General features: G+C 43.9%; 1 protein-coding gene across 1 annotated transcript; it reads right to left on the minus strand.

Moving 5' to 3' along the window:
* Positions 1-1,522: 1,522 nt before the first annotated feature.
* On the minus strand, positions 1,523-7,313 carry LOC311101098 (uncharacterized protein). Its single transcript, XM_084142156.1, has 11 exons — positions 7,076-7,313; positions 6,010-6,098; positions 5,611-5,757; positions 5,345-5,490; positions 5,100-5,236; positions 4,882-4,975; positions 4,680-4,791; positions 4,368-4,591; positions 4,105-4,276; positions 3,844-3,971; positions 1,523-3,717 (listed from the first exon to the last, which is right to left on the minus strand). Exons 2-11 carry the CDS (start codon positions 6,089-6,091, stop codon positions 3,700-3,702), a joined length of 1,260 nt encoding a protein of 419 aa, XP_083998282.1. The 5' UTR covers positions 6,092-6,098; positions 7,076-7,313; the 3' UTR covers positions 1,523-3,699.
* Positions 7,314-11,395: the final 4,082 nt, after the last annotated feature.

Below are 11,395 nucleotides of genomic sequence, written 5' to 3' on the forward strand. Positions count from 1 at the left end.
CGAACCCCAGACGTGTGAGATGAATCACTGTCTGTGTTGTGTGAGTGATCGCCAGCTCTGCTGACGGGGCGAGAACCAGTAGGTCGTCTAGGTAGGCTAGTAGCCGTATTCCCTGACGACGCAACGGTTCCAATGCCGCCTCCACACACTTGGAAAACGTGCGAGGTGCCAGGGCGTACCCGAATGGCATCCTCGTGTATTCGTACGCCACCCCTTGAAAGGCGAATCGCAGAAACTTCCTGTGACGCGGCTGTACCGGCACATGAAAGTACGCGTCCTTTAGGTCTATGCTCGTACAAAAGTCTCCTTTCTGGACACATTCCAGCAGACGTTTTGTCGTTAGCATTCGAAAGGGCCGTTTGGTTACGCTCTCGTTGAGAATGCATAAATCCAATATTGGCCTCATTCCCCCCGTCTTTTTTGGCACTACACAGTAAAAACAGAAGTGTTAATTTAACTCCTATCGAGTTGAATTTAACTCTGTTTCAGATAACATTTGGTCCCACTCAAAATCAGTGTAAAATGTACTCTTTGGTCAGTGTAAAACTTTTAGAGTTAATTCTACTCCATATTGTGTAAAAAATAACAATGAAATGTGTCAAAATATTTAACACTGTAGTTTAATCACACTGTTGAGAGTAATATGATTACACTGTATAGAGTTAAGTCAACTACAATTTTACTTTAAAAAATGACACTTTAAAGTGTAATGATATTTACTTTTCATTTCTCTACAGTGTTTTTTTTTTTTTTAAATTTAAATCATATGATGTAGTGTTACTGAATTATAGAAATATCAATACTATCAAATAAAACAAAGCACAATAATACAAGATGAGAGCACCCACATTTATTGAAAAAAAAAAAAGTATAATTTCAATGTCCGTGAATTTACATTGTACACCCATTGCCTTGTCTATGACAGAAGTATAACATCATAAAAATGTTCACCAGAGAAAGCAATATGGCACAACAAGGAGAGCTGTGTCATTTCCTCCATATGACCTTTGTATGTCAAAAGGTCTAGGGTAGTGCAGGTTGTCGACATGAAAAAAAACTAAATCATGCTTTGATCTGATCACCTCATATGCATGGAAATGTTCTTGAAAAGTTACTGTAACTAAAGGCACTGTGAGTAGTAACAGTTTTTCACACATTATCAGAACTGACTCAATCTGATAAAACAAGGGCACTTCAGAGTCAACTTCGCCACAGATAACCAAGTGTGGGCGATAAACATACCCATTATGTTTAGCCCAATTAACCTTCATAACCTGAATGCTACTGGGCACTTGCATTGCCAAAGCAATTTCAGAACCTCCTTTTACCATATTTAAAGCCACCATTTTTCCTGGACCAATATCTAACCGACTAAAAGTTGTTGATCTTCGCCAACTATATGCCATATGATTCTGATGCTTTTTTGCCAGCGTTTTGGTAATATTTTTAAACGATTTAAGCTGTTTTTTGAAAAAATTATGTTTGCCTTCATACCTCATACACCAACTATGAAGTACAGGCCCTATTTTCTGGATGCAGCGGGGATAGTGGATAAGAAAATGGTGCTTTGGTAAAAGTTTTTTCTGAGGATACAACTTCTTAAACAGTGTATGGTGATCAACAATCAAATGTTTTAAATATACACATAGACCTTGAGATAACATGGGCGAGAATATAATGTTAATTATTTGCAATAATAAAAGAAGCAGGCCCCAGTGTTGGTCAGTAGAAGTTACCAAATCTCCAAAGATAAGAGGAACATTCCTAAGTAAGCACCAGGACTGAATTGCATTCAGTCCCAGATCATTAGATCCTTCACTTAAATTAACAGTCACAGGCCTGTTATTTCTCTCTGTGAAACCATAATCAAAACTTTGTATTCTTGAATGTATTTCTCCTGATGTAACATGTTTTTCATTCAAATACAGAAATAATAACTTCAATTCGTACTGGCCAACCCCTTCTAACACATCATGCATCACATCAACTGAGAAGTTCTCAGTTGTGTGAAAATACCTCAATGAATTTAATATGCATGACCTTTTCACACCAAAAACATACGGAAGGGATGGATTACAAGCCATTTCTTGACAGTGAGCAGTATGCATATCTTTGGTGCGTAAAACTATTTTGGAAGAATCTTCAGAGAATTCTGTTTGAAAGTCCTCCTTTTCTGCTAAACAGAACCTGCAACAGTACCTTGCACTGAAAGACTCCACCAGACCAAACAAACTATGCAAACCCAAATTATCACCTGTTACCTGTACTACAGTGCCACGTACATAACCACTGTATAATGGAATCTCAATACCATCGCTCTCTAACACTTTAATGTCTCGAACAATGGGAGCAAAAATTTCACTAAAACCATATCGTTTAACATCTTGAGTATGAAATAAGGCGCACAGGTGTATGTTAGCCAAAAAAGAATTCCATTTTGGAGAGAAGTTTCTTAAAGTAAAATATACTCCACCCAATTTATGAATACCTCGCTTGGAACCCAATGGGTTGGCGACCTCAAAATCATCATAGAACATCTGGACCTGTATTGTCTGCTTCTCAGTTGAGAACAGGGGGTGACTTTTAAAAAAAGATCCATCACAAATATCTCTCAGTCTAGAGTTGCTGGTAGCTGAGCTTTGCAACATTTCTGCAAAATACTGACTTTTAAATATTGACTGCAGTGTAGATAAAATTGGAATATACATGAATTTATCTTGAACTACTACCTGATCATATGTTCCAGTCTTTTTATTTAGTCTTGTGTCAAATCTTGAACCAATCACACATTCAACTGGTTCTACTATTTCCCACTTGGCAGTCATAAATTTTGATCGCTTGTATTCCGAATTTAGAACTGTGAAAGGATTCTCTAACCCCTCAAAACACGCCTCAACTTTCTTGCACATTTCTGTTTCTCTTTCATTACTAAATACATGCTTTATCACTGTTTCTTTAGCATGCTGATGAATATCTTGAACAATCTCTTCCATGGAAATCACTACAGTATTTACTGTACTTTGACCAACACCTGCTGCCTTTAGATCAGAAATAACAGCTGCACAACTATTTACAATGTATGGCGAAGATAACTCTGACTCAGCCTCTAAACATTCAGTCGACACTTCAACATGAGAAATATTACTGGTGTTGACGGTACTTTGAGGGTCTGAAAGATCATCTTCTATAGAATCTACTAAACTTTCTCCGTGGCACTTGTTAAGATGTTTTCTAAAACCAGAAAAGCTACCAAAAGAACGTGAGCATCCTTCTTGACCACATTTCAGAAAAAGAGTCCTGCCTGTACATAGCCCATGAATTATCTTAAGGTGCTTAACAAGGTTGTTTGGACTTCCATGGTCACTTTTGCAAAGAAAACACTTCATAGTTTTATCTCAACTAACGCACCATTCTTGCTCGCAACTCAGCAACTCTAGGAGTCTCCTTTGTTTCCCCCATGTCGATGTTATAGATGGTTGTTTGCACAAAAGTGAAAAAGCTGCTCAAGGAAGAACTGTATGACGTACCAAATACGTAATGGGCTTTAAAGACTTCGTCAAAAGCTCCTACTGAACCTGTTGCCTTGCATGGAAGAGCATGCTTGTCAACCACAATGAAGTAGGAGTGAATGCTGCTCTGTGTGGATCCCTGGGCGAGAAGGTAGGGCTGACTGCTTTGGGTGATGTTGTCAAGATGCTGCTACACACTGGTTCCAACCTACAAAAAAAACACATTCAACAGAATTGTTTTGGTGACTAACCTCTGACAATAGATAAGATCACCTCAAACTGTGCACAAGATTGAGATGATGGAATATATATTTTAAACAACTGTTAAGCATACCTTTTGAAATCTGATGAGCTGATCTACAGCTTGATATGCAGACATCTTTCCCGGCCTCTTTCTACCTTGTGCAGATGGTGGTAGCAAATGTAGCAGCAGCAAGATGGCAGACATGTCACTGTCCCAGCCTACAAATAAGTAAATAAAAACCTGGTTAACATTGTGCCGTAGCATAACATTCTTATTCACAACTTGCACCATTATGGACATATAATGCACACCTACATTATCCACATAAAAAGTAAAACAGTTCATTCATACCATTCTCAACTTCAGCAGCTGACTCAGCATTGCGCATCAAATCCAAGAGTTCTGTGGTGGATACAAGTCCATGGCTTTCCTTTAGTACTTTTGCTTTGAAAGTGGTTGGCCACTTCTCCAAGAATTTGTTGGCTGTGGCCTCACCAAACAGAAGTCTGAAATCTTGTTCTATCTGCAATGTAACACACAAAGACAGAAATAATGAGTGTTACCTTATTCTTCATTGGATATTTTTGGTGATGCAGTGAATTAAGTTGTCATACCAGTCCTGGTGTGTCCAGAAATCTTGGGAAGACCGAGAAGACATCTGATGATTTGGCTTCATCGTTGACCATTGCTTGCCGATATATGAAGGTCATTTTCATCTTCTCACGGACAGTGTTTTCATCAGCAGAGTGTCTCAAAACAGCAATAGCTGCTTCCACATCCTCATCAGATGGCTCTCTGTCATAGGTGAAGGGCTGACGATCACGGCCTGGCCCACCAACTTAAGACAAAATACAGTGTTAAGAAATCCTTTCTGTACAATTCACAGGTCACCATTATAATTACATGTCACTGATCAGAAAACATACCTTTAGGAGATTTGCTGACTGAGGCACCTCTTTCCTCTGCTGTTTTTCTTTGTATGGTCTTCAATCGCCATGCAAGGTATCCGGAACCACTCTCCGGATCGTAGTAATGATCCTATATTATTATAAATAAATTATAAAGGAGTACTATTCCCATTTCATAGAGTGAATATGTGCATAATGTTGCAATAACCCATTTACTTACATATCCATGTTGTGAGTATGGGTCTTCTAGATAGGGAAACAAAGCTACTATCCCCTGTGCATACATCACTCTGACACTTTTGGGGGGGGATGTCCTAGCATATGAATTCAAAGTTAACATCACACTGAATTGATATTGCACAACACATTTTACATAATTAATAACCGGAAAATAATAACAATGTTTCTTTACAGCCCATCTATATGCTTAATGCTTACCCATGTGTTTCTGTCATCTCAGCAGCAAGTATGTTGATCATCTGTCTTCTGGTGGCATCTGTCAGAGATTTGGTTTTTCCATACTCTTGCATAATGCGTTCACCACCAGGCTTTGATGTTAGGATTTTTTCAATCAGCTATAGGTGGAAAGAAATGTGCTTTCCGTAATTGTAAAACAATATGTAATGCTGTCACATGATGAAACAACATTCAGATTGGACTTAACAGCAATGTTCACCACTTACTGCTTTTGCCTCATAGTTTATGTGGCATGGCCTTTTAGGCTGGCTTCCTTCGCCAGCCGCTACTTCTTCAACATCGTCACACACAGTGAAATTCAGAATGATGGTGTCATCAGATGTACCCGAGCATGATGATGAATGAGAGGTATCTGTTCATTATGAAATTTGTGCAAAACATAGAAACATATTACAATAAACTGTTATTTTTAAGACAATAAAGGTTCTCATTCTGGCCTTTAAACTAAAAAACTAATTGAATGAATGAATACCAAGTCCATTGCCCAGCATGATTCTGAAAGTTCCAGGTGACTCCTTTACTAATTCTTCAAAAACATCTGAGTCAACTTCTGTGTCAGACTGGTCATACACCTTAATGTCTGGCTTTCTGCTTTCTGGTATGTTGAATTTTAGACACACTGTTAAAAAAAGAAGAAAAAAAAGAAAAACATGCATTCCCTTCTCACAAGAATCCAAGTTCATACTTAAGGTTGCCTCATGTGTTCACAAAATGATGAAAGACAAGGATCTGCACCTGATTTTATGTTACTGAAAATATAAAGCACAGCAGAAATTACTATAGACCTAAATAGATATCATAAGATACTAGCTTAATGCTGTATTATTTTGTCATTAGGGTGATATGTATTGCTTTAACCTATTATACCTACCTTCTTTCAAGAAAGCATTGAATGTCAGCTCAGACAGCTTGACGTATTTCTGCTCTTCCCCGAGCTGAACACGCAACAGCATTTTGCCTCTGTTAACAAAGAAAATATATATTCAAAATCATCATTTAGTGCTGGTTCAACTAAGCGTTAGCTAACTATCCATTTATCTCAGTAGTACTAGCTACGCAATGCACTATGCATTACTTAGACGTTACACTGCAATTACAAAGGCTGAAGTAGACAAAGTTGTGCTGGTTGAATATAACGTTAAGCTGCCATTTTCTGCAGCAAATGGGTGTAGGCTAGTTCAAGTTTAGAGGCACATTGTCCCATTAGCTACCAAATAACTAGCTATGTGTCAAAGTTAGCTAGCTCATTAGCCATTTTAGTTCGAACAGTAGCTAACCATTAAAATGGTTAAGCAATGTTAAACAAACCCATCATGCAAATCAGTGATCTAAGTTATCGTTTTATAACACCAACATTAGCTGGCTAACTATCAGAAGCATGCTAACATTACCGTTATATATAGCTTTATAAAAAACAGTTAACGTTAGTGTAAGGAAGCCTGGGAAGCTATACAATAACGTTAGCTAACAATACTATCTGTATAAATGTTTTGTTGTTAGCGAACGTTATTTTACGTATTTACCATTCTGACAACCTTCATTCGTGAAAATATTGCAACACAAAGAAAGACAGTTACCGATACTGATTGCAAGCTAGCTAACCGCATGACAAGCACAATCTGCGCTCATGCCAAACGGTGGTGTCCTTCAAACGAACTGATTAGCTAAGTTAACGTTACCTATTTTTAGCCATATGAAACAGCAAGCCATTCACAAAAATATCAAACATATTCCATGGGTATATCATATAACAGTTATTACTGTCAACCATCTGAACTTACAAGCTAATTTAGCTGGCTGATGACGAGCTCACTGCAAGGGGGACCGCCGCATGGAACTCGTAACTTAAAATATGACCTTGACATCAGCACAACTCTAAAATTATGTAAAGTTAAAAAATACCGGTTTGGTGTTGAAAAAACGGGGATGTAACTTACCTAGCAATATCTGTGGCCTAGCTACTCCTTCGCAATCTTCCTCCACCAACGTACGTGCCAAACTTCAGCAAAGCAGAGTGGCGGGTATTCATCACTGCTGTAGAGTTGAAATTGTCACTGCGTATCTGCAGATTTTTACACTCACTTTTAACTCCACTGATAGAGCAACTTTACTCTCAAAAATGTTGAAAATACTCTATCTGGGTTAAAATAACTTTACTCTGAAATATTAACACCCCATTTTTTACTGTGTAGGAAGTAGGGCGAAAATAGCCCCTTGTTCCTTTGCTCCTGGGGAACCACTGTGACTGCCTCCTTCGCCAAAAGTTCCGTAATCTCTGAGACCAGAGCGGCCACTTTTTCGGGCGTTTTCATCACCGTCTCCACCACTCCCCTGAATGGGGGTGGGGTCCGGTGGAATTGGTGAGCATAACCCTTCTGCAACGTCTGTTGTAGCCAGCGTGAGAGGGTGCAGCTTCGCTGCCACTGCCAGCAATACAGAGAAAGCGGCCGAGCGCGAAGCTGAGGTACATTCAGTAGGAAGGACCTGTATTCCTCTATGGCCCTTGCCGCCACTGTTCTCCAGCACTGAGGTGGTGGAACAGCCCAAGGCGGGCCTCCCAAGAAAGGGAGAGGAAACATTAGTGCGTTCTGAACCAAAAGGGGGGGCAGAAACGTCAGTTAAACCCGTAACCGTCGTATTCCTGCCCTCCGTGAACGCAGCGTGGGTCTGAATTGCACTGACCGAGGCCACAGCCTGTGACAGGGCACCATCCCCAGCAAGCGATTGCGTCATCGTAGGTGACTGCAAACCGCTATTAGAGCCACTCACTACAATACTCCTCGAAGTCTGTAATATGAGGTCTCTATGAGGTAACACAAGGCGGCGCCTTGATAACGTCTTACCCTTCACCTTCTGTGTGTGTTCAACTCTGCACCTCTGGTGGGTTGAGTCACGCTCAGTGTGGTGAGTATTAGTGCGTTCAAAGGAAAGTGGGGGCGCCGATACACTGGGCACCTTCGTGACCGTGGTAATCGGGCCCTCCGTGAACGCAGCATGGGTCTGAATCGCACTAACCGAGACCTTAGTCTGCGATAGTGCGCCATCCCCAAATGGCGGCTGCGTCATCATGTCTCCTGACTGAGACTGCAGCCTGCCATGAGAGACACTCACTACAGTACTCCTTGGGGTCTGTAATGTGAGGTCTCTTTGAGATAAACCAAAACGGTGTCTTGGTATCTTTCCTCCTTTCACCTCCTGTGTGCGTTCAGCTCTGCACCTCTGGTGGGCTGAACTACACTCAGTGTGGTGAGTATTAGCGCGTTCAGAAAGAAGTGGGGGCGCCGATACACTGGGCACCTTCGTGACCGTGGTAATCGGGCCCTCCGTGAACGCAGCATGGGTCTGAATCGCACTAACCGAGACCTTAGTCTGCGATAGTGCGCCATCCCCAAATAGCGGCTGCGTCATCATGTCTCCTGACTGAGACTGCAGCCTGCTATGAGAGGCACTCACTACAGTACAGTACTCCTTGGAGTCTGTAATGTGAGGTCTCTTTGAGATAAACAAAGACGGCGTCTAGGTATTATTCCTCCTTTCACCTCCTGTGTGCGTTCAGCTCTGCACCTCTGGTGGGCTGAACTACACTCAGTGTGGTGAGCCTTGGCGCGTTCAGAAAAAGGTGGGGGCGCCGATACACTGGGCACCTTCGTGACCGTGGTAATCGGGCCCTTCTTGAACACAGCATGGGTCTGGGTCGTACTAACAGAGACCTTAGTCTGTGATAGTGCGCCATCCCCAAATAGCGACTGTGTCATCATGTCAGAGTCTGACAGAGACTGCCGTCTGCTATGTGAAGCACTTCTTATACCTGAAGTGTTATGTGAACCTACTTTGAATGCCTGTTCAGCAACGCACCCTTGGTGGGCTGAACGGCGCTTAGAGTGGTAAGGGAGAGAGGGTGAGATTTGAACGCTCTCGGACGTATTATGGAAAAGGGGCTCTTTTTTGACAAAGTCAGGTGAAGCCAACTCTTTATTAAACACATCAACAAAAGCATTTACATCATCACCCATCCCTTCAACCGAAGGGTGGGGGGGAACAGTGGTCACGTTCAAGGATGGCGTGTCCTCCATTCGCTCCCCCGCGTCCCGTCATGTGCACCTCCTCTTGTGGCCTCCCTTAGGGGCCCAGGTCGGCGCTCTCACCACCTCCCTCGCCGGCTGCAATGGGGCCACCGTGGCTGCTGGGGGGGCTGGGCCCGCTCTCCTGCCTCCTGTGGCCGCCGACTGACGCCGGATACGCCGCCTCGCTGTAGATCCCTGTCTACTCTGGGGGGTGGAAGTGGATGGTTTACGAGACGGTGCAGGGCCTAACCTCCCTGCCAGTGGCAGGTGTCTGGCCAGCTGCTTCTTTTCCTCGTCCAGTTTGGAAAACCTCTCAGTCGCCTCTTTGACGGCGACTCCAAAGAGCCCGACGTCAGAGAGGGGGGCGTTCAACAGGGACGTTCTGTCTGCTTCCTTCATGGTTGTCAGTGACAACCAGAGGTGTCGCCCCGCGACCACCGAGGTGGCCATGGACCTCCCCAAGCAGACGGCCGATGCCTGTGGTAGGTGTAGGATGGCGCCAGAAATTCTAGACGCCTCCTCCACCTCCTCTGGCTCCAGCTCTGTCTTACCCGTGGTTAAACGGGACAGAGCGGCTGCCAAGAGGGCAATGTTGTTAGCTGCTGCTACAGCTTGGGCTCCCAAATTGAAGGACTTCTCTAACAGCTGTGCTGTGAGACGGTCCTTCTGAGATGGCAACGTGGCTTTCTTGGAAGAGGGCCAGGGACTCGAACCCGGTACGAGATACGCCGCCATGGCGCTCTCTAACCTGGGGATTCCCTTAGCTTGGCCCTGGAACCTTCCCTCCACTCTAGTGAATGGGAGGTACGTTTTAGCCGGCGAACGCGCCGCTAAAGGTGCCTCCCATGAGCCCTCGACGTATTTCGCCAATGAAAGCATGGCAGGAGCTAAAGGCTCTGCCGCTCTTCTTGGCCTGGAATAGGGGCCGCCCTCCATTAAGTCAACCTCTGGTGCGGAGGGAATAGGGGGCAGCGGTATTTCCAGCCGTCTAGCAGCTCTCTCAATGAGACCCGGAAAGTCCGTTCTCAGAGACGCTGCGGTGAAGGACAGGGCTTCTGACTTCTCAGAGCCCGTGTCGTCATCACTATAGGAACTACAAGCCCTCTCTCTAACCAAAGGAAAGGGGAGCTTGAATGTATGAGGGACGGGGTCTGACTGTTCCATTGGAATGTCAGCCTCCTCCTCATAGTACCCATCATCCCCTGAGTCTGCGCCGTCTGATGACGCCTCTGAAGCAGAGGCTAGTATCGACAGCACGTCCTCTAGGGGGATATCCTTCCTAAAAAACGCCCAACGCTGCTTCCTCTCCTTTTTAGAAAGGAGGGCGCAGGAGGCGCAGTTAGGGGGATTGCAGACGCCCTCTTTGGCATGCTGGGACCCTAGACACACGAAACATAAGTCGTGGGAGTCGCCGGCCGCCATGGAGGAGCATCTGCATTGAGCTCTGAAAAGAGCTTTTGGGGGTGGAAAATCTCCTGGTGTGCTCATTTTAGGACGACGTCGATGACTGGAAATTCGACGGCGTTCTCGTCCTGAGTCTTCTCTTCTTTTCTTCGTCTCTTCTTGGCTTCTTCAGTCTAGTCCAGTCGCTGAAGATAAAGGGAGGCTGATTGAGGGGAGGCATCCCCTCTTATAGGGACACCTGTACTCCTATTGGCTGCAGGTGTGTGCATAATTTTGTCTCAGGCTGATGCTGCCTTAGGGCAGTGGGTAAACCAATAGGAGCAGAGCTCCCCTATGGGGCGGAGCTCCACGATATAGAATCTGCAGCTAGGGTAGGATTCTAGGCTAACCTGGGCTGGCTCCTATGTTCCAAGATAATCAGGAACATTCGGAGGTGGAGGCAGCTGTGGAACCATTATCCTGGCAGCGCTTGTGGAAGGGTGGGTAGGCTCTGCACACGGAGCTAGCTGGGGCTCGGCAGCATCATCGCTGTTGGGCTTGGCGGTGGCCTCGGTGGTTTGATGCTGCTGCTGCTGCTCATCACTCTGCTTCTCCTTTGTTTGGTACTTTGGTGAAGCCAATATCTGCAAATTAGTTGATTCGAGCTAGCTAAATAGGCTAAGGCTAACAACACTAACGCTTTTAACAGCTAGCTAGATTTCTTTTGCACCAACCTGTCACTCAATCATTTAAACTTTTTTGCTATTTTTATATAGGGACATAAAAAAACTGAGGGGGCTAAAGTTTGAT

This window comes from Coregonus lavaretus, assembly GCF_964263955.1.
Source record: "Coregonus lavaretus genome assembly, chromosome: 25".
Classification (NCBI taxonomy): domain Eukaryota; kingdom Metazoa; phylum Chordata; class Actinopteri; order Salmoniformes; family Salmonidae; genus Coregonus; species Coregonus lavaretus.